This window comes from Dysidea avara, chromosome 2, assembly GCF_963678975.1.
Source record: "Dysidea avara chromosome 2, odDysAvar1.4, whole genome shotgun sequence".
NCBI lineage: Eukaryota > Metazoa > Porifera > Demospongiae > Dictyoceratida > Dysideidae > Dysidea > Dysidea avara.
Window position 1 is genome coordinate 13285008 of NC_089273.1, and position 20158 is coordinate 13305165.

Below are 20158 nucleotides of genomic sequence, written 5' to 3' on the forward strand. Positions count from 1 at the left end.
AAGGGAAGCCTTAACACCATTGTCACTGCTCATTACAAACACCGCACTAGTACTGTTACAGTAGATATTTCATGTAGCTATATAGTAGGTTTCAAACATAGCTAGGGTTGAGGTATACTTCATCAGTGACATAGGGAGGGGTTTTTCTGGGACTCCAGAACTTCCCTTACAATTTGAAGTCATTGGCATGCAGCAGGAACATTAAACTATTAAGACTTGCCAGAAAAGACAAGATCAATGTAGTGCACTGCAGTATAACTAACAAGGAACTTACAATGACTCCTCAGAAATGTTATTGACTAAGGGAGAACAAAGGTACACACTAAAGTTTTGATACTCTAATAGAGCAGTCACAACTACATACATTAATAGAGCATTCATAGACACTCATAACAGAACATATATATCTTTAAAACAGTTATTAAAGAAAAATAGACTGAGGAAATTTACTGTAAAGCACGATTAGAGTTTTTCACTTCAATTAGAGAATTTGTAGAAGAAGCATTTGGATCACTAAACTTCATGACCAGCCATAAGTCATAGTTATAACATTAATGACTGAGTCCAGCTGACTGAGATAGAATTGTACGAAATATATTTAGCATTAATTTTGACTCATCAGTTGATGCTGCACTGAGCACACTGGTAATATTCTCCAGGCTAAAACTATATTTAAATACCTAAACCTGACCCAAGACTGACATGGAAACTGATAGACGATGAATTTAAAAAAGGGTTGGAAGTTAACTCATACCTTTGTTCATCTTCTTCACTCATGACCAGTAAAGGCTGCAATTCATCTAGTGCTTTTTGCGACTGAGTGATGTTGGTTACGTCTGCTTAACTTTGACTGATCATGAGAGACCATTTAATTGTAGCATTACCAGTACTGCCTTCTCTGTTACATGATCATCATCACTATTGTCATCTCTATCATCAGAATGGTTTACATTACTTACGTTGTTCCCTCCTAAACTTAGTGAAGACTTCAAAACAATGATTAATTCTTAAGGCAGTTCAAATGACACATCTGTTGCAGGAGGTACACTGCTTGAAGGTTCTTAGTTTACTAAGTTGTTAAGCTGCTTTACTGTAGTATTACCCAGTTATATTGGTAGTAAAATGTCAGTAACTTTAAGTATATGGAACATAATTGTTTTACTAAGTTTTCAACTCTCAGCAAAACATCAGTGAACGCAGGTTTACTGGAAAACTACTAAAATAACAAACAATTAACTGTTCCATATACTGGAGATATACCGCACTTTAGTAAACAAAGAAATTTCAAGCAGTGGTGATGGCACAGGTATTGATTCAGTTCAGAATTGTGGGTTGTGTCAAATATATGCTAGCGCTAGGTACCAGCCTATTATGCTGGCACAATATGGACCATAATAGGTGCTTTTTAAGCATGAAGCATAATGCTAGCATAATGGGTAGGTTTTTGCCATACTTTAAATCATTATCAGTGGAAAAAATTGGCATACTCAGCTACTCTATTTACAGCCTTGTGTACTTTCCTATTCATTCTTTTCACACAAAAAAGAATTTAAGTTGTGACGTGTAGCCTTATTAGTAATTCTAATAAATGAATGAGCTACATAATTTAAACATTTGACATAATAAGCTGCTAAATGAATTGTTTATAAATGGTTAACTTTGAACAACATTTCTTGCAAGCCAAAAGTTATTGTTAGTTCATTATCCATATAGAGAAAGTGCAAAACTGTTAGTTAAACATGAAAGTTGTGGCAAAAGTTTGAGCATAATTGTGAGCATAATAGGTAAACTTTTTGAGCATTGCAGCATAACATAGCTAATAGGTAAAATGAAAAGCATAATAGGCTGGTGCTTAGCTAGTGCAATTATTCTGTTCTTTGAGTTCTGTGAATGCTATCTCACTACAATAGGCTGAAGTGCTATGACAGCATAACATTAACATATTATGTGGATATTTCAAACTATGGAGCTTAAATTATTCCTAATAGAGCACTCAAATGTATTATATATACACACCTAGCTCCTTAGATCAATATTCTCTAATAGAACAGTCACTTTGTAGTGAAATACCAGTATGTAGTTTAATGGAGCATTCACTAATCCATTATAATGAATTTGGGGAAAGCATTGGCAAACTTATGAGCATATTTGACTCAGGCCGGCTGCCTATTCAGAATAACATCTCCCCCAGACTTCTACACAGTTGAGTAGACAGACTAACTGCAGGTGATATGGGGTCATCTACACATTGAGTATTATTACCCAGCAGCGGCGGAGCAAGTAGTTGATATGAGGGGGGCTGGGCTGACCCAGACTTATTTCTATAATTTGGTAAGGTGAGACCAAAAAAAATAAAAAAATTAAAAAAAAAAGGTCGCAACCAACTGACAAGAGCTTTCTACCTCACCAGCTACCATTTCTAGCTGATAAACTACATAAAAATCCTTACATAGCTTGCTACACACTGAATACTTTATTAGAGTGACTGCTCTATTAGAGTATCTCAATCTTTATCACAGTTTTCAGCCCCACTCCAAGAAAGATAATTTCGGTGTGATATCATTCTGAGGGGGGGCTTCAGCCCCCTAGCCTCCCCCCTTTCCGCCGCCTATGTTACCCAGTGTAGGGACCCGCCGATTATGCTTATTATTTTACCTATTATGGTTTGCTGCACTGCTCAAAAATTTACCTATTATGCTTAGATTAATGCTCAATATTTACCTATTATGCTCAAATTATGCTCAATATTTTCCCATATTTTTCTAATAACTTTGCACTTTATGGAAAAGCAGCAAGTGGTTGAAGCACAGACTGTTAAATCCTTGCTTGTCAAAATGCATGTCACAGAAAAGAACGATATACTCTAATAGAACAGTCAGCTACCTGATAATTTTATTAGAGTTACTGACTGTTCTATTAGAGTATATCGATTTTTGTCGGATATGTATTTTGATAAGCAAGAATTTATAGCATTGCACAAGTTTTCTGCCTATTATGCTAGCATTATGCTCAATGCTTTCAGGCACCTATTATGCTCATTATTATGCCAGCATAATCGGCGGGTCCCTACCACTGGGTGAATATGGCTCATTGGAAAGTCATCAGTTTGTCACCAACACTACTTGTAACTTATTAGGAGTAGCACTTAGTTTGTTAGCAACACTGAGAAATTTTGTTTCAGTGGGTCAGGTGTAACTGCTTTTTGGAGACTACACATCTTTTGCAGTTTGGTTGCTTTGGTTTAGATATCACTTCCATTTGAATTGCAAGCCACAAAGCTGGCCATAAGCATGCTTTGGAACTTCTCTTTAAGCGATCTTTTCTCTAGTACAGAAATAATCATTTGTGTGCATAGCTTTGTGCTGATTAAAAATAAAATAATTATGTATATTAATAAGGTGACTTAATTCATCATTCATTCATTGTTCAACTATCCCTCTAGGATCTACAGGGAGGCAACAAATTAGCCTGTGTAAATTACCACCAGCTGGTAAATTAACATGAACCTCAAAACTATGTGAATGCAGAAAAAATCCCAGACCAGGTGGTGAATAGGGATGCGGCGATTATGCTGGCATAATTTCGGGCATAATAGGTATGTGTGGAAATCAGGAATTATGCTAGCATTTTGAGGTGATTATGATCATTTGTGTTTGAATATTTCTCTTTCATGTTCTCCAATAACTATCAACCAGTCCAGTGATGTACTATCTTACAATTTTAACAAAGGGGATTATATGAAGCTTAAAAGCCTCCTTAACGAAACTGCCTGGTTGACGGAATTACAGGATCTAAATGTATGCCAGTCTTGGAATTTTTTTATGCAACGTTTTAAGTCTGCTATGGAATACTCTATCCCAAGGTACCATAAACCCCAAAGTAGAAAATTACCATATACTAATCATAAAGTAATTGATCTTAAACATAAGAAGGAAACATTATGGAAAAGGTTCCGTAGAACTGGCAATCATTTGGATCATCTTAGGTTTACTGAAGTAAGAAATTCGCTTAGACGCCTTACACGTGACTTGAGATCTAAGTTCGAGATGAGAATTGCTAAGGAAGTGAAGACTAACCCTAAAGCTTTTTGGCGATATGTAAATTCTAAGGTCAGAGTTAAACCCTCCATTCCTACCCTGGTTGATGAGTCACTTAATGATACTGAAGCAGCAACTGATGGAGGTAAAGCGGAAATGTTGAACAAGTTTTTTACTAGCACATTTACCAGAGAATCCATGGATAACATCCCTGAGTTTCAAGACCGTGACTTTGTAACTAGTCTCGATGGCATAGCAATTGATGTAGGCATTGTAAAAGAAAAGTTGTGTGATTTAAATTCTAGCAAAGCTACTGGACCTGATGAGCTCCCCCCCAGAGTGTTGAAGGAAGCTGCTGCTGAAATAAGCATACCTCTGTCTATAATTTTTAAGAAGTCATTAAGCGAGGGTAGACTACCCCCAGACTGGAAAGTAGCAACTATTATCCCAATTTTCAAGAAAGGAAACAAATCTTCACCCTGTAATTACCGTCCTGTAAGTTTAACATCTGTTGTTTCCAAAGTTTTCGAATCTACTATTCGTGAGGGAATGTTAGAGCATTTGTTTGACAACAATTTGATGTCACCATGTCAACACGGATTCCTCCCTCGCAAGTCTTGTATGACACAGTTACTGTGTGCACTTGATGATTGGACAGAGACTTTGGACAGTGGTAATTCAGTAGATGTTTTGTACCTTGACTTTAAGAAGGCTTTTGACTCTGTTCCTCATGAAAGGTTGCTCAAAAAGATTTATGCATATGGTTTGAGAGGTGATCTGTTTAATTGGATACAAGACTTTTTGAAAGGACGCAGACAAAGAGTTTCTGTGAATGGTTCAATGTCTGGTTGGAGTGATGTAATAAGTGGAATACCTCAAGGATCAGTCTTGGGTCCTCTCTTCTTTGCAATTTTCATCAATGATCTGCCATCATTATTAAGGAATAAAGTTCTTTTATTTGCAGATGACACAAAAATATATTCCAGCATTAGTCGTGCTAACCCAATATCCTCCCTGCAAGATGATATTAATGCTTGCATTGAATGGTCAGTAATGTGGCAGTTGCCTTTCAACATTTCTAAATGTAAAATACTACATATAGGTCAGTTTAATCCAAGATATTGTTATAAGATGGATGGGGTGGACATTGTTAAAGTAAATGAGGAAAAGGATTTGGGGGGTGTTGATTGATTGCAATCTCAAGTTTCATAGTCAGTGTTCGGCAGTGGTTAATAAGGCTAATAGACTTCTTGGCCTTATTAAACAGACCTTTTCGGATATTTCTGTAGATTCATTTACATGTTTATACAAATCAATAGTACGTCCTATTTTAGAATATGGTAACTTGGTTTGGGGACCTTACTATAAAACAGACATCCAAAAATTAGAAAAAATCCAACGGAAAGCAACTAGAATGATCAAATCTATAAGAAATCTTGACTACGAGGAACGATTGAAAGTACTTAACTTGCCATCATTACATTATAGACATTATAGAGGTGACATGATTGCTGTCTACAATATGCTACATGATAAGTATGATATAGACCATTCTGATTTTTTTACTTTTTCACCCATTACCCATACCAGAGGTCATAAATTTAGGCTATTTAAATATTTTTCAAGAACAGATGCCAGGAAATATTTTTTTACAAGAAGAGTTGTTGAACCATGGAATAATTTACCCCAAGAAGTAGCATGTGCAGCATCAGTTGATGATTTTAAGAAATTGATTGACCAATATTCATCTAACACTATGTATAAATGTATGTAATTAGTCTACTTGTACTTTTTTTACCTGTTGATCAGGTGTAACAGGCTGTTTAGCCTTATAAATTACCTGTAATAAATAATAATAATAATAAATAATAAAGCTTTAACAGTAGGAAAATCTGCAGATTGCACAATTCCGTTAAAAAAGATCGAGATACTCTAATAGAGCAGTCAGAAACTCTAATAGAACAGTCATTGAATATTATTTACTCTAATAAAGCAGTCATATTGAAATGAAATTCTCTAATACAGTAACCAGCTAAAGAATTCAAGACTATTTGAAGCCTAAACATCAATGAAAATGGTCTGATACAGCAATGCATTATTAGCCAATTATGGTGGCATAATTTTGGGAATAATGGGCAATTCTCAAAAGCATAATAGGTGATTTTTTGAGCACTGCTCAAAAGCATAATGCTCAATTTTTGGAGCATAATAGCCTCATGCCTAGTGGTGAATTAATTTACAGACAACTTGCAGTTCAGACAAGTGCCTGAGGAGCCACACAGCTAGGGACCAGTCTATTTTGCTTTTTTTCCCACCTATTTTTCTTTCCAGCAATTCTTTTATTTTTCACCTATTATGCTCCATATTTTGCTCAAATTTTGCTCAGCACTGATCTTTGTTAATTGAATATTTCCAATTGCAAAGCTACAGTTTTGCCTTAAAGTGACTGTTCTATTAGAGTATCTCGATCAGCAATTACTTCTAACATGTAAAGCAAGAAGCTAGCTAATATTGCTTAACATGTGTGACTATTTTATTAGGGTATCTCGATTGTCACTTGTTGTTCCAGTAACAATTAGCTATGCATTGTCGATATTTTAGCGCGTCTGACTGTTCTATTAGAGTATCTCGATCTTTTGTGCAATTTTTATGTCCACTTCACAAAAATTGCACCTATTATGCCAGCATTTTGCTCATTGCTTTTACCCACCCATTATGCCAAAAATTTTGCTGGCGAAATCGACGGGTCCCTACACACAGCCTGGGATCCAGGATTTTCTATATAACTTGTTACATGCATAAGTGAACTGCAGGGCGGCTGCAGCCAAATTCTCTGAGTTCTCTATTGGGTCGGGTGACTTAATTGAAATTAGTTAATTAAAGTCTCTACAGAGTACACGTAACTTGTTTCTCTAGCTATAGCTGAACTCTCCTTAGGGTGATCCTGTTTGTAGCTGAATTCTTTATAGGATGAATTGTTTGTAGCTAGCTTGTTTTTGGACTGTATATAGAGAGTATACGTAACTTGTTTCTAGCTATAGCTGAACTCTCCTTAGGGTGACCTGTTTGTAGATGAACTCTCTATAGGATGAATTGTTTGTATATAGCTAGCTTGTTATTGGACTGTATATAGATCTAGTATAATTATTATTTTTATGATTTTCGGCAGCAGCAACATCATTATTTCATTGGGAGAGTGTTCCTACACACTATACCATACTGCATGCAGCTCTACGATTTAGTGTATTATCATTTAAAGCACAAAATACATATAGAGTGGTTGGAAAATACAGCACAAGGAGTGTGTGTTGAAAAACTAGTCCATGTCCAGCACAAGGCAGTGCTTTTAGCAATATACCGTTCTTTCAGTTATCCCCCATGAAGTGTTATTCTTGAGTACGTAGCTTTTGGCTATCAGTCTTGAAGTAGGCATCCAGCATACAATTTCTTGTTATAATAGAACAAACAACTAGTTATTAGTACCAATTAGCAATTCACAAAGTTGTCCACATTATATCAACCATATTTGTTTCCCATAGAATGAATTCACAATCTTTTCAACACTAGCTATACTGTATCTGCCCATGTGGTGTTGTATGGTAGATATAACATATCATAATAGCTGGAAAGTTTGGCGGGAGGAAACTGGTAAATTTGCCACTATAGGATTTTGGCGAGAAAAAAGTTTGGCAAATTTAGTAGAGCTAATACAGATTTGTATTGGACAAATGATTTGGTGGATTAAACACCGCTCACTTGTCAAACTTTAAATTTCTGGCTGTATTGGAGGTACTTCAGCACTTTGATCCTCTCACTTTAGTTAATGGGACTAGAGAATGTATCAACAATGGAATGGACAACTGGAATGAAACTTTTGATTGAATTGTTTCATGTGTAAAGAAATGAAATGAACTTTGTTTACAGCACTAACAGCAGGATGAAGACATCATTAAGAGTATGAATTTAGCCACTAAATATGAGAGCAACCAATGGAGATGGTCTCAATAACAAGAGTACTAAACTATGATACATCCATTACATTATAAGCAATGTGGTTAATGACACTACATCATTGTGACTTGTATATTTCTGCACAATGCTCCATGAAAGTACTTTGTGTTACATGTACTCTTTGTTGTGTAAGTATGCATATTATGTAATATAAAATACTGTCTTGAAATTCCTACAAATTACATTACATGAACTTTTTACAATACAACAATCAGATAACCTGCATTATCAATTCTTTTGGTTGGTATTCCCAGCATCAAATCACACTGCTTTGTATTGTTAACTAAGAACTTTATAATGGTAAAGTTGGTCAGTTTTGTGTATGGTGGGGCACAAAGATGCTAAAGTAGTGTAGAAGGCCTGTGTGGTAATTTTACCTTATTTGAATGTAAAAAAAATCGACTTAAAACTACTAATGTCTCACAGTACCTACTGTATGTATTAGTGATGTGTGATAGTAACTGTATCAATTATCATGATACTTGTATCATGACTGTAAACCCAAATGATATGATGAATCAGGGGCGGTGGAGCAGGCCAGAGTGAGGGGGCCAGGCCACCTGTAAGGTGAAGACCAAAAACAAAACAAAAAAAGGTCACTGCCTGCTGACAATAGCTGCTCTCCATATAACTACACATACGTAGCTAAGTAGCTTGCTACACTGCTTCTCTGAATACTGTGACTGCTCTATTAGAGTATCCAGATCCTGACTGTTCTATTAGAGTATCTCGATCAACAGTGTCCCAATAAAACTATGTGTGTGTGTGTGTGTGTGGGGGGGGGGGGGGGGGGGGGCGATGCCCTGTCTCCACTGCCTATGCTATGAATAATTTTATAAATTATTCCTATGCCATTGCAATCAAAATAGCACACAAAGTGAAACGTATACTTCAATGAACTGACTGGATTTGGATCTGTGAAATGGTATATGACTGGATCTGTGAAATGGACTGGATCTGTGAAATGGTATCTTATACCCTTTCCAATTGCATGTACTTGGCAATCCATAACTTGACTTGTGAGTATGGTACCAGCCTGAAATTTGGTCACCTTACACTCCCACTATTCCTGAATGTGATTTTAAGACAATGGGTTAATTAAACACATGACGAGTTATGACTTGTCAAACTTGGAAAGTCTATAAGATCCCTTTTCACAGATCCGGTCACATACGTATACTACAACAGATACCCACAGTGAGTAACTCACAGTGCTATTATAAAATAATGGTATATAGCTACACACAATACACACATGCAGATATTTCACAATTACAGTACAAAGTTACGAAAAGTAACAACTGACACAGAATTGCATGAAATATAATGAGCATTATTGTAATTTATCAGTTGATGCTCCTGTTATCCTGGTTACCACGACCACGGAAGAACCCAGTAATGTAAAACCATAACAAATTACCTAAACCTGATCCAAGATTAACAAGGAAACCGAAAAACGAGCGAACAGACCATGATGAAGCAGTTGAAGAAGTTGGAGATGGGTTAGATGTTTCATGAACAGTACCATAAGTTTGTTCATCTTCTTCATCACTCAGTAAAGGCTGTGATTCCTCTAGTGCTTTTTGTGACCGAGGTCTTGCCTTATGATGTTTCTGTTGACGTCTGCTTAGCTTTGACTGAGACTGACTCACTGTAGCACTGGCACGACTAATCAGTTGTGTCTTCTCTGTTACATTATCATCAATAAAATCGTCATCTCCGTCCTCAATATAGTCTACACTACTCCCATTGTTCCCTCCTAAACTTAGTGAAGACACCCTACCCTTCAATACAATATTTTCTGAAGGCAATTCAAATGACACATCTGTTGCAGGAGATGACGGCACAGATATTGATTTCAGTTTAGGATTAACATCTCCCAGACTTCTAGACAGTTGAGATGATGGAGTAACAGCAGGTGATATGGGGTCATCTACACGTTGAGTAGCATCAGGAGAGTGAAGGTGTTTACCACTAGAAGAATATGGCTCATTGGAACGTCTTCGACGTGACTGCTTGCCACCACCACCACCACTAATTTGTAACTCATTAGGAGATTTAGTAGCACTCAGTTTGTTAGCAACATTCAACAGTACTTGATCCTGTGAGAGATTTTGATTCATTGGGTCAGGGGTTATTGGGAAGGCAGCTTTATCACGATCAACAACTTGTTGTAATATAGGACTCTTAGCTAGTGAAGTGACTAGAGGACTAAATGGTTCAAGACTTGATCCGTGACTATCTGAGAGGTTAGCATGTGATGATGAACTGGTGACGTCATCATTAGCTGGTGTTATCAATGAAGGAATAGGTCTGTCCTCTTTATTATCATCACCTAATTGTGGAGAATTTTAAATACAGTAAAATACATTCGAATTAACTGAAACATGGCATGTACTTTAAATGTGTTGTATACAAAAACAATTCAGGAGATACAATTCCGCACTATTAAAAAAGGCCAATTAATTTTGTGGTCCCATTATCAAGGTATTAATACATCACATGGCCTTGAATGAAGCTACAAGCTCCTTTTGAATTCTAGACATCAAGCCATCATGAAATTTACATTCACTGCACATACCTTCTTAACCAAATAAGGACTAAACTAACAGCAAAATAGTACATATATACCTTCAGCAATTTCTGATGGTGATTTTACATCACAATTCTTGTCATCCTCAGTATAACCATAATCAGTGGTAACTTGTTCATCCTTTGACTGAGTTGTAACAACAGCATCAGAAGTGTCTCCCACTGGTGTTACAAACACTGGTGAAGTGTCACCCCCAGTAGTACCAGTTTCCACAGGTGTAGCAAACAGTGGTGAGGGTGACATCACTTTAGTAGGCAATGGTGTCTTACCAGCCACATAAGGTGACTGAGAAAATGTCTGAATTATTGGAATTTCTTGATTAGCTGGAGTACTAAATATGGTGTTGTCATTTTCACTATTAGGTGGTGGTGATTTATTATGTTCAGTAGTATCAGGTGTAGTGGTTGAGTCAGTTGTGGCAGTGAATTGAAATGGTTCAGTGAGTTTGGTAGATTGTTGTTGACTATCAGTAGTGATGGATGTACTAATGTTTGTAGTGTCTACACTACAATTGAACTGGGCATCCTGTAGGGACAAGATACCAATATAATATCTAGTGTAACATGATACAGTAGATTACGATAGACACCATCCTTAATTTTGTTTATTAAAACTGACCATTCTATTAGAGTATTTTGAGCATTAGTGTGTGCTCTATTAGAGTGCAGCAAGTGTAATACAGTATGTTCTATTAATTATTATTTGACTGAGATTGTCTGTAACTTCCATAGTGAATGGATAATTTCGTTGTAGGGCATGCCCTGTGGCCCTGTTTCTTGAACTTCAGACACTTGCATAAATTTATCACCAAGACAATACGTCTACATTGCTTTCCTTCTTGTACCCAAACACTTTACGACAGTATACTGTAAAACATGCGCTAAGTTCAATTTCAACATGTTACCTGTGTGGGTGTGTTTGTGTGTATAGTGTTGTGTGTGTGTGTGTTTGTGTGTGTGTGTGTGTGTGTGTGTGTGTGTGTGTGTGTGTGTGTGTGTGTGTGTAGTGTGTATAGTGTTGTGTTTGTGTGTGTGTAGTGTTGTGTTTGTGTGTGTGTGTGTGTGTGTGTGTGTGTGTGTGTGTGTGTGTGTGTGTGTGTGTGTGTGTGTGTGTGTGTGTGTGTGTGTGTGTGTGTGTGACGCTGACAACCAAGAGACACGACGACACGACACAGTCTACCTGTGGTGATGATGGTGTATCAGTTTCTGGCAGAACACTACTAAAGATCGGTACAGTACCACCTGAAAGACAACAACAGTTGTATGATGACAGTTTAAAGACAGGTATATGAGACTAGTAGTATACTGTATTACAAGATCAAACTTTAGATAGTTTCAAAATCGTTTTCAACAAAAAACAGACAAGAAATGTACACTAAGTAGTGCTCCCGATAAGAATTCTTCAGTGCCAGGACAAACGTCCTGACAAATTCCTGGCTATAGGCATTCCCTTTGTTGTGCTGACGATAGACATTCTTTTATGTGCTGAGACACTATACAAGTGATTTTGTGAGGTTTCTGTACAGCAGAGAGGTTAGCATTGGTACATTTGTGGTCACTCTCTTGGGTGGCTTTAATGTTTAATCTCCTAGCAACCAAGAGACAGATATTATTAGTATAATCAAATATGCACACCCTGGGGTTTTTGGGCTATTTTGATAGGACATTATGTCCTGCCAAATACACTGATGGTCAGACATTAGCTAATTTGTCCCAGTGTCCGACTGTTATCAGGAGCGATGCACTAAACAATACAATCATCGTCTATTCTAATACAACACTCATAATTACATCAACAGTAAGTACACCACTACAACTTACTATCACTTTTAATCTGGTCAAACACTGGTGCTAGATTCTTAACAAGAAACTGATCATTAGAACCATCAGCCTGTAACAATGGAAACAGCACATGCACCAAATGGTACACACACACACACACAATGCCTCTGGCAGCTATGCAAAACACAGCTATTACCATCCAGTGAACTACCACTGAGATGTCTGTGTACCACTAAGGCATTCAAGTCTTTTGTGAAGGAAAATCCTCCCTGGGGCAGCATTAGTGGAGCACTGTCAGGTCACATGGATAGAGGATGTGGACTCAAAAGTTCCACAACATAGTTTATGTAACAACTCTGGATAGGCTGCAGGACCAAGTGTCCTACAGACTTTCAGCACTTGTGCTGTAAAGCCTTAATAAATAAATAAAAACAACGACCCCAACACCACTAAATGAGACAATGATAGTTGGCATTTGTTTCCCTAGCTAACACCTAGTAACCATTGATGATACGGTTGAGTGGGCTGCTTTCCCAGTTTACCAGATCCCTATTACACAGCTGGATAGAATAAGTAAAGTTTCTTGCTCGATAAAACAACAACAATGGTATATAACTCGGCACATATACACTTAAATAGGATCTGTTTCACTGGTTGCTAGAGACATTTAAAAAGAATGCACAACACATGTATACCTACCACTGCAGGTTGCAAGAGGCCAGGTTGACCACCATCATCAACTGGGTCAGTGTTGGAATGACGTTTAAATGCTGCTCTGCGTCCTGATCTTTTAATAGACTGATTCTTTGATGATACCCTCATGGACTGACTCCTCTGTGTGTGTGTGTGGTGATAACACGTCACACAATCACATACACACTAAATACAGTTACTATACTAGTCAGAGGAGGATGCCACAATTCTGTGATTATGCAGCCAAGAATGGCACCAAGTTAAAGGATTTCTTTTGTTCATCTAAAATGACACTGTTGTACTGAGAATCATTATAAGGGCCCTCACACACATAGGGTATAGATACACAATTGGTTTTACCCAAAATATTTGGCAATAAAATAGTTCAACATCTTTGAGATCACAAGATGAAGGATCAACCTTGTCTGAGTACCAGTACAAGGAACACACAAAGAAAATGCTAGGGTTACAAGTCCTATAAGGCTGGCAGCATGAGCAGTGTATCATGTGAATTTTTAGTTGTACTGTTTGTTATGTTACAGTGTGTGACAAAAGGGGCTATTGTTTCATATTGTAAATGGATATAATTTTGGATCCTTTATGATTGAGAATACACAATTAAAAATGTATTGTCAATAACCCCCTCCTCCTCCTATGCAACACACAACACACACACACACAACACACAACACACAACACATCTTACCCTCAATGGAAGGCTGGTAGTCACCAACTGATCCTCGTGGTCACTCACTACAACATAATCCTCATCTTCATCATCATCATCACTTTGTGTATAATCTTTGCTCTGGCCCTCCTCTGATTGCCTTGACAACAGACGAAAACGTTTACGAGCAGCTGCCCCTAATATCCCTGGAGCAGAACCTGATAATGAATATGTAATACTCCTTGTCACCGACATGCTACGTCTCATGCGAGGCAGAGTACTGCTGGGGGCAATAAAACGTCCTGAGGCAGTTATGAACATGTCTTCATTGGTAGTCCCAAGCTGTTGTGAATTGTCCTTGTCAATGAGTCCATTGTACATGGGACTGGAGTGTATGGCAGGATCAATATCATGTTCCTCTTCTGAGTCAGTATCTGAAGATGTTGTGTGTACTTCAGTCTTTATGACTGCTGCGGCCTCCAAGTCTCCTTCCTAAGGATGACAGAAAAGTATATTAAACGAAAAAAAAAAGCATTAAGATGGACCTTCAGTGCTGTAAAGTGCTAATAATAATAATAATAAATACAGTACAACTGTAGCATAGAAGGTCTCCATTCTCTGAACCAATGAGCTACAGTGTACTTACTTACAAGTGAGCGAATCAAAATGACATCTATTCATTTACTTAATTTAATCACTCTAATTTAGTATGTGGCTTTTAATGAAACAGAATACTTTGACATAGCAAAGAGGACATGAAATGGAATTTTCAACCCTTAAGGATCACCCTGGTATTAGGATTACTCCGTACCTTCAATGTTGTGTGTAGAATTGATATAGAAGTACACAATAACACAATGAGACTATAATAGGGTAGGCTAGCCAACTACACTTATAATAACTCTGTAGAGCAATTACTATGGTGGTGTAACCTTAAGAGATTCACTGTAGTATTGCTATGTATAGCTGCATACAGATAATGTACAGGCGGGCACTATGGGAGGATATTCTTACCGCTGTAAATTATTTTTACTACTTGTCTGGGAATAACATGCAATGAACACACAATTACTGTATTAGTCACATAGTGACTTAGTTTGCCATACATTAGTCTCAATAATAGGAGTGCAATTAATCCGAAATCACATGGCCTTATTTCTGTAATGCGCATATCAATGTTTTGCTCCACTACTATGAACATGGGCAGAGGTGGGGGATAGGTGGGGATTTAAACATTTAAAAATTCTTATCCCCACTACCTGGGGCTACTTTTGATGTCGAATCCCCCACTTATCCCCCAGTAAAAGACCCCGAAACACCTGCTACGTGCCCTCGTAGCATCAAATACTCCACCACCTGGGGCACGATTTGAGGTCGATTCCCCGACTAATCCCCGCCTAGCCCCCACTTCTGCCCGTGTTCATAGTAGTGGAGCAAAACCAGAGGCGTAGCTAAGGGGGGGCAAGGGGGGGCATTTGCCCCCCCATCACTAAATGATTTTTTTTTAAACCTTCGTCACAAGTTTACCAGTATTAAACTGACACGCAAATGACTGTAATTTATGTACACTACTACGCGGTATCACCAGGGGTTGCTAGTGAATGCGCACACACAACATTCAACTCGCTCATGAATCCATCGAACGAAAATATTAGAGACATACTTCTATATTTAGCCTAGATTACTCGCGTGATAGAACATTTTTGAATCTAAAAAGAGTGACCCGCTTCTCCGCGGCAGGAGTCACAACTCACAAGTGACAAAGGAGACCAAATGACGCTACGAACCTACTGCCTACGAGATGATAAAGTGTTAGCTAAATAAATGTACCAAGTTTATTTTATCGAGTCGATCACACTGGAACTTTGTACGTATGGCAGTGCAGTCTGTTTTTACTTTGTCAGTCAGTCAGTCAGTCAGTCAGTCAGTCAGGTGGATCAGTCAAACTTACAAGTTCTGCTAGCAAGACAGGTGGGATTTCGTGCAATACATGGCATTTGAATTTCGCCGAGTGAAGTGAGTGAATACGTCATCCTGTCAGCAGTGTGCTAGGACTGCAGCACAGGCTGTGGCTAACGTAAAGTAACCTGTATTTGCACTAAAGTATTAGCTCTACGGAACTGTGGATGAATTTGTTGGAGTACAGTTGTGGCACGTGCGATGATGCTCGACGAATGTAGCTACCTCGATTGGAAGCAGTCAGTACTGAAATAGTTACGTAGCTAGTTCTTTAAGCTGTAATAATACGACACCGTATGTTGGCTAGCCCACCATTGGGTGATTAGCCTTTTTGCAATCATGAATGATTTTGAGTGTTTCGTGGGGGCATGCCTGCCCCTCCATCACCTTCTGGCTAGCTACGCCCCTGGGCAAAACATTGATAGGTGCATAATTGCACTATAAAGTAGCCAACAAAATAGCAGAATAACAGAAGCCTTTTAAGTGCAACAAGAAAGTGATATAATGAATAGCCAATGAAATAAGCTGACAATAGAAGCCTTTTAAGTGCAACACATGTAGACATTTTGAGTAGCCAATCAGAATTTCTGACATGTGAAGCCTTTTAAGTGCAACAACAAATGATGTAATACGAAGAAGGATGATGCAATCACCTGGTAGAAGTTAATGGCCACAGAACAGGATAGATGTGTACTACAAACCATGAAGGGTGGTCACTATGTGATTAGTAGGCAATCACACACATTTTCGTGCAATTATGGAATAATTGTACTCGTAACAGCCAAAATTGCACTCAAATGTGTGTGATCACCTATACGAATTAGTCCTTGCTAACACACAAATCCATCAGATAGACCTTTCTCTTGCTAACTTTTGTGAAAGCTACTTAAGGCCAGGCAAAGTTAATTCACACAGTTTATTGTCTCGGTTTTCCAAAAAAGCATGTGGTCATTATTTCACTTTGGGAACTGAAATGTGCAGAAATTGCTGCTGAGCTGCATTTCAGCTAGAAGTCACATTGCCTTTATCACATAATACTGTATGCCACTCCCAGTTACAACTAATTTGTTTATAGCCATTGTAGTGTAATGCAACATCACTGCTAGCATGTGATATTAGCTACGTAGAGACTTTCCTAGATAAATCACAAGTTACTGAAAACTGTAAAGTAGGAAATTTTCGTTCAAGATAATTTAATTGTAAAATATATTCGATGTTATATTTTCGCAGGCAGCTTAAGCCACAACAATATTTCACCAGTGAATTTTTTTGTACAAACTGCTGAGCTATTAACCTCTATACTGTATCTGCAGTCAGCACACCATTGGGATTAGAAGCCAGCACCGCTTTCGCTACGTTCCTTTGCTGTAGTACGCAATGCGGCACACAATGAAGTTGATCAAGGTATGACAATGTTAAACTGGTATCTGTTGTACAATGAACATCTAATTGTAATGGATCCCTACAGTTGTGACTGCATTAGGTATGCTTCAACCTTTTGTTGTAGTCGGAGCTAGTACAATCATATGCAACTACAATAATTCTGGCAGAGAGGGCTCTATAGGCCATTCTGTTTTCTCCATCATTCCTCAGTGTTCAAACTAGTACACTAATTTTGACCTGTGTAATATAGCCACAAACTTTATGACAAGCCACCAAATAATATTTCACAATTAGAAAATATTCACGACCGTAATATTATTTTCATTGGTTGAGGCAACCACAAAATATTCTTACTCTCGAATATTTCCCTATCTATGGTAAACTACTATACATTGTTAATTTCTTATAATGGCATGACTATAGGGCTTATATTCCATTTAACACACACCTCAGGCTTTCCACCATCAGTGACATCATCAGATGATGTTGGTTGAATAATTTTATCATCATCATGGAGACCAGGTTCATCAGTTCCTGTTGTTGTCAATGGCAACTGATGATTACTTTCTGTGATGTCATCATGGATCATGTGATCCTCTTGCATCACGTGATCTTCTGCATCACCATCACATTCTATATACATGTATAAACATCCATAATTCACACACACACACACACACACACACACACACACACACACACACACACACGCGCGCACGCACCTACACACATGCACACACGATTTGCATAAACAATGTACATACTTCAAACATTTCATAAAGTGTTACACCCCCAGGTGTTGGTACACAAACACTAGTCTTGCATGGATAATCAGTTCAAATAACTTGAATAATCAGTTTTGATTAAAATAAAAGCCAATGCTATTCTCTACTTACTGTGTAGTATAATGATGTGGGGGAGGCTAGACATAAGTTATTTGGAATTTTCATGAAGATATGTGTTAATGGTCTACAAGTCAAGTCCACAATAAATGTTTTAGGCTCCTATGTAGTACTGTACATCAGTGTTGTTTAATATGAGTCATTTAATAATGACGAGGATAAGTATTAATGCAAGCAAAAGTTATGAGTATGAATTAGTCACCTGTAGTATATACTGTATATAGTCACTGTACAAATTGATTTCTTTGTTCTATCTACCGTCTAACGTTATCACTCCAAAACTACTCACCGTAATAGGCTAACCCATACTTTGAACAATGTAAATAATGCTAGCGTTGAAAAAAAAAAGAAATTAGAATGTTGTGTGAGCTAGGTGGGTATTGGCTGAGAAAGTCACAAATAAATAAGCTAGTAATGGAAGCCTACTCATCAGAAGTTTTCTACCCAACTGAGAGAGGCTACAACTACAACAAAACAAACAAACAACAACAACAACAAAAACAGTCAGCTAACATACATACCATCTTCAGGTATTGGGGTCATTGATGGTTCTGTACAAATCTGAATATCACCAAGGCTGACAAGAGAGCTACGTTTAGAGGATGCCACAGACGTCGCATCACTATCTTCCCCCTCCAAGTTGACACTCTCCAACGATGATATACTAATAACTGATTCTCTGTAGGGTAGAGTTCCTTTAGGAATCTTTCCAGCTGTTTCATCAGATACAAAATCTATGATCTTGTCTTCTTCTATTTGTGCAAGAATTGACATGTTTCTCAGATCTCCTCTACGCATTTTGCCATCTTCTCCACTGTCTCCAATATGGGAGTCGTGAGCAGCTAACTTTGACCACTGTAATGGGCCGTCGTCTGGCGGTTCAACTAAGTGAATCATTTCCGTGTTTTCGTCTGCAACTGTGGAGTATCCTAATAGTTTGGGATGGGAAGGAGTCTCGTCTCGAATAATGTTAGAAATATTTGTATTAGTGGATCCTACAGGAAATAAAAATATGAACAGATTACAACATAGACATCAATATTCAAATGTACAGATTTAACTACTCTAATATAACAAACACTACTATATATTCTAATTGAGCAATCATCTTCCATTATGTGGGATGAAGAGCGTACTGTAATATTTTCCTTAACTGCATACAGTTCAAGTTTACTATCCACACAGTAAGGAGAACACAATAATGCTGTTGGCACACAATTCACCCAAAATTGCAGTAAATTGTCCTCATGTGTACAATGCACACACACATACAGACAGATATTTGTCCAATATGAACAGGATAAAAATGATACAGAATCCAAAACTACAACACAGACCTGCTACATAGGAGGCTAAAGTGTACATATAGCGAAAATGAAATGTTTTCATTCCTACCTGGTTGTGTTTCCATGTCATCAGATTCCTAAGAAATTAACAAATTGATTTAAACATACACACAGCTTAATAGTACATGTACCAATTGTAGCAACTGAATGTCATATGTAATGATACAGAGTGAGTTTGTTCCCGGAGGAATTTACATATATGTAGCAGTAAATAAGCCTACAATACTGGAACCACAACAGCCACCATATAAAGTTGACACCTTTTGTTTGTGCCCAAATTTATTTTACTAATACATATAATATTCATATTAGAAAAGTGTCATGATTGTATTGGTCAAAATATCTCCTGGTTATTAAGGTGACATTACTAATAAAACTGTTCCATTTTCAGAGATCTAAATGTGTGTATACTAATACAAATGGTAACATGGACAAGTCCTCATTATTATAAAGATTTCTTTGATATTATACACTTTTAGAGAAGAAGCAGTACAAGTACACCACATACAGCATTATAGCATTATATGGACATTAAAATTGTAATTGAAAATTGTTATCACAAGCTCCAACAGATCACTACATACCTTACTACGTTTGACGGAGATTTTTCTTCGACTTGCATGATGTCGGCTGAACACAACAGGACGTGGTCCAATGTCCTCATTAACATTTGATTGGTCTGAGAGAATTTGGCGTGGCTCGGATATGACCGGTTCATCCTCACGATATGACCGAGGTCTCTTTCTATTAGAGTCTACATGATGTGTGTGATGAGAACAATATAAA

The 20158-nt window shown here is 37.6% G+C and overlaps 1 protein-coding gene across 2 annotated transcripts in view; it reads right to left on the reverse strand.

Moving 5' to 3' along the window:
- Positions 1-9240: 9240 nt before the first annotated feature.
- The window catches only part of LOC136246652 (uncharacterized), a 32749-nt gene continuing 21831 nt past the window's right edge, over positions 9241-20158 (reverse strand). For both annotated transcript variants that reach the window (XM_066038183.1, XM_066038182.1), the window contains 10 exons: positions 19957-20126; positions 19422-19449; positions 18548-19021; positions 17573-17757; positions 13822-14274; positions 13122-13256; positions 12462-12531; positions 11821-11882; positions 10680-11166; positions 9241-10383 (listed from right to left, as the gene is read on the reverse strand). In XM_066038183.1, the coding sequence (XP_065894255.1) occupies positions 9395-10383; positions 10680-11166; positions 11821-11882; positions 12462-12531; positions 13122-13256; positions 13822-14274; positions 17573-17757; positions 18548-19021; positions 19422-19449; positions 19957-20126 (3053 nt within the window). In that variant the 3' untranslated portion in view covers positions 9241-9394. The remainder of the gene's footprint in view (positions 10384-10679; positions 11167-11820; positions 11883-12461; positions 12532-13121; positions 13257-13821; positions 14275-17572; positions 17758-18547; positions 19022-19421; positions 19450-19956; positions 20127-20158) is intronic.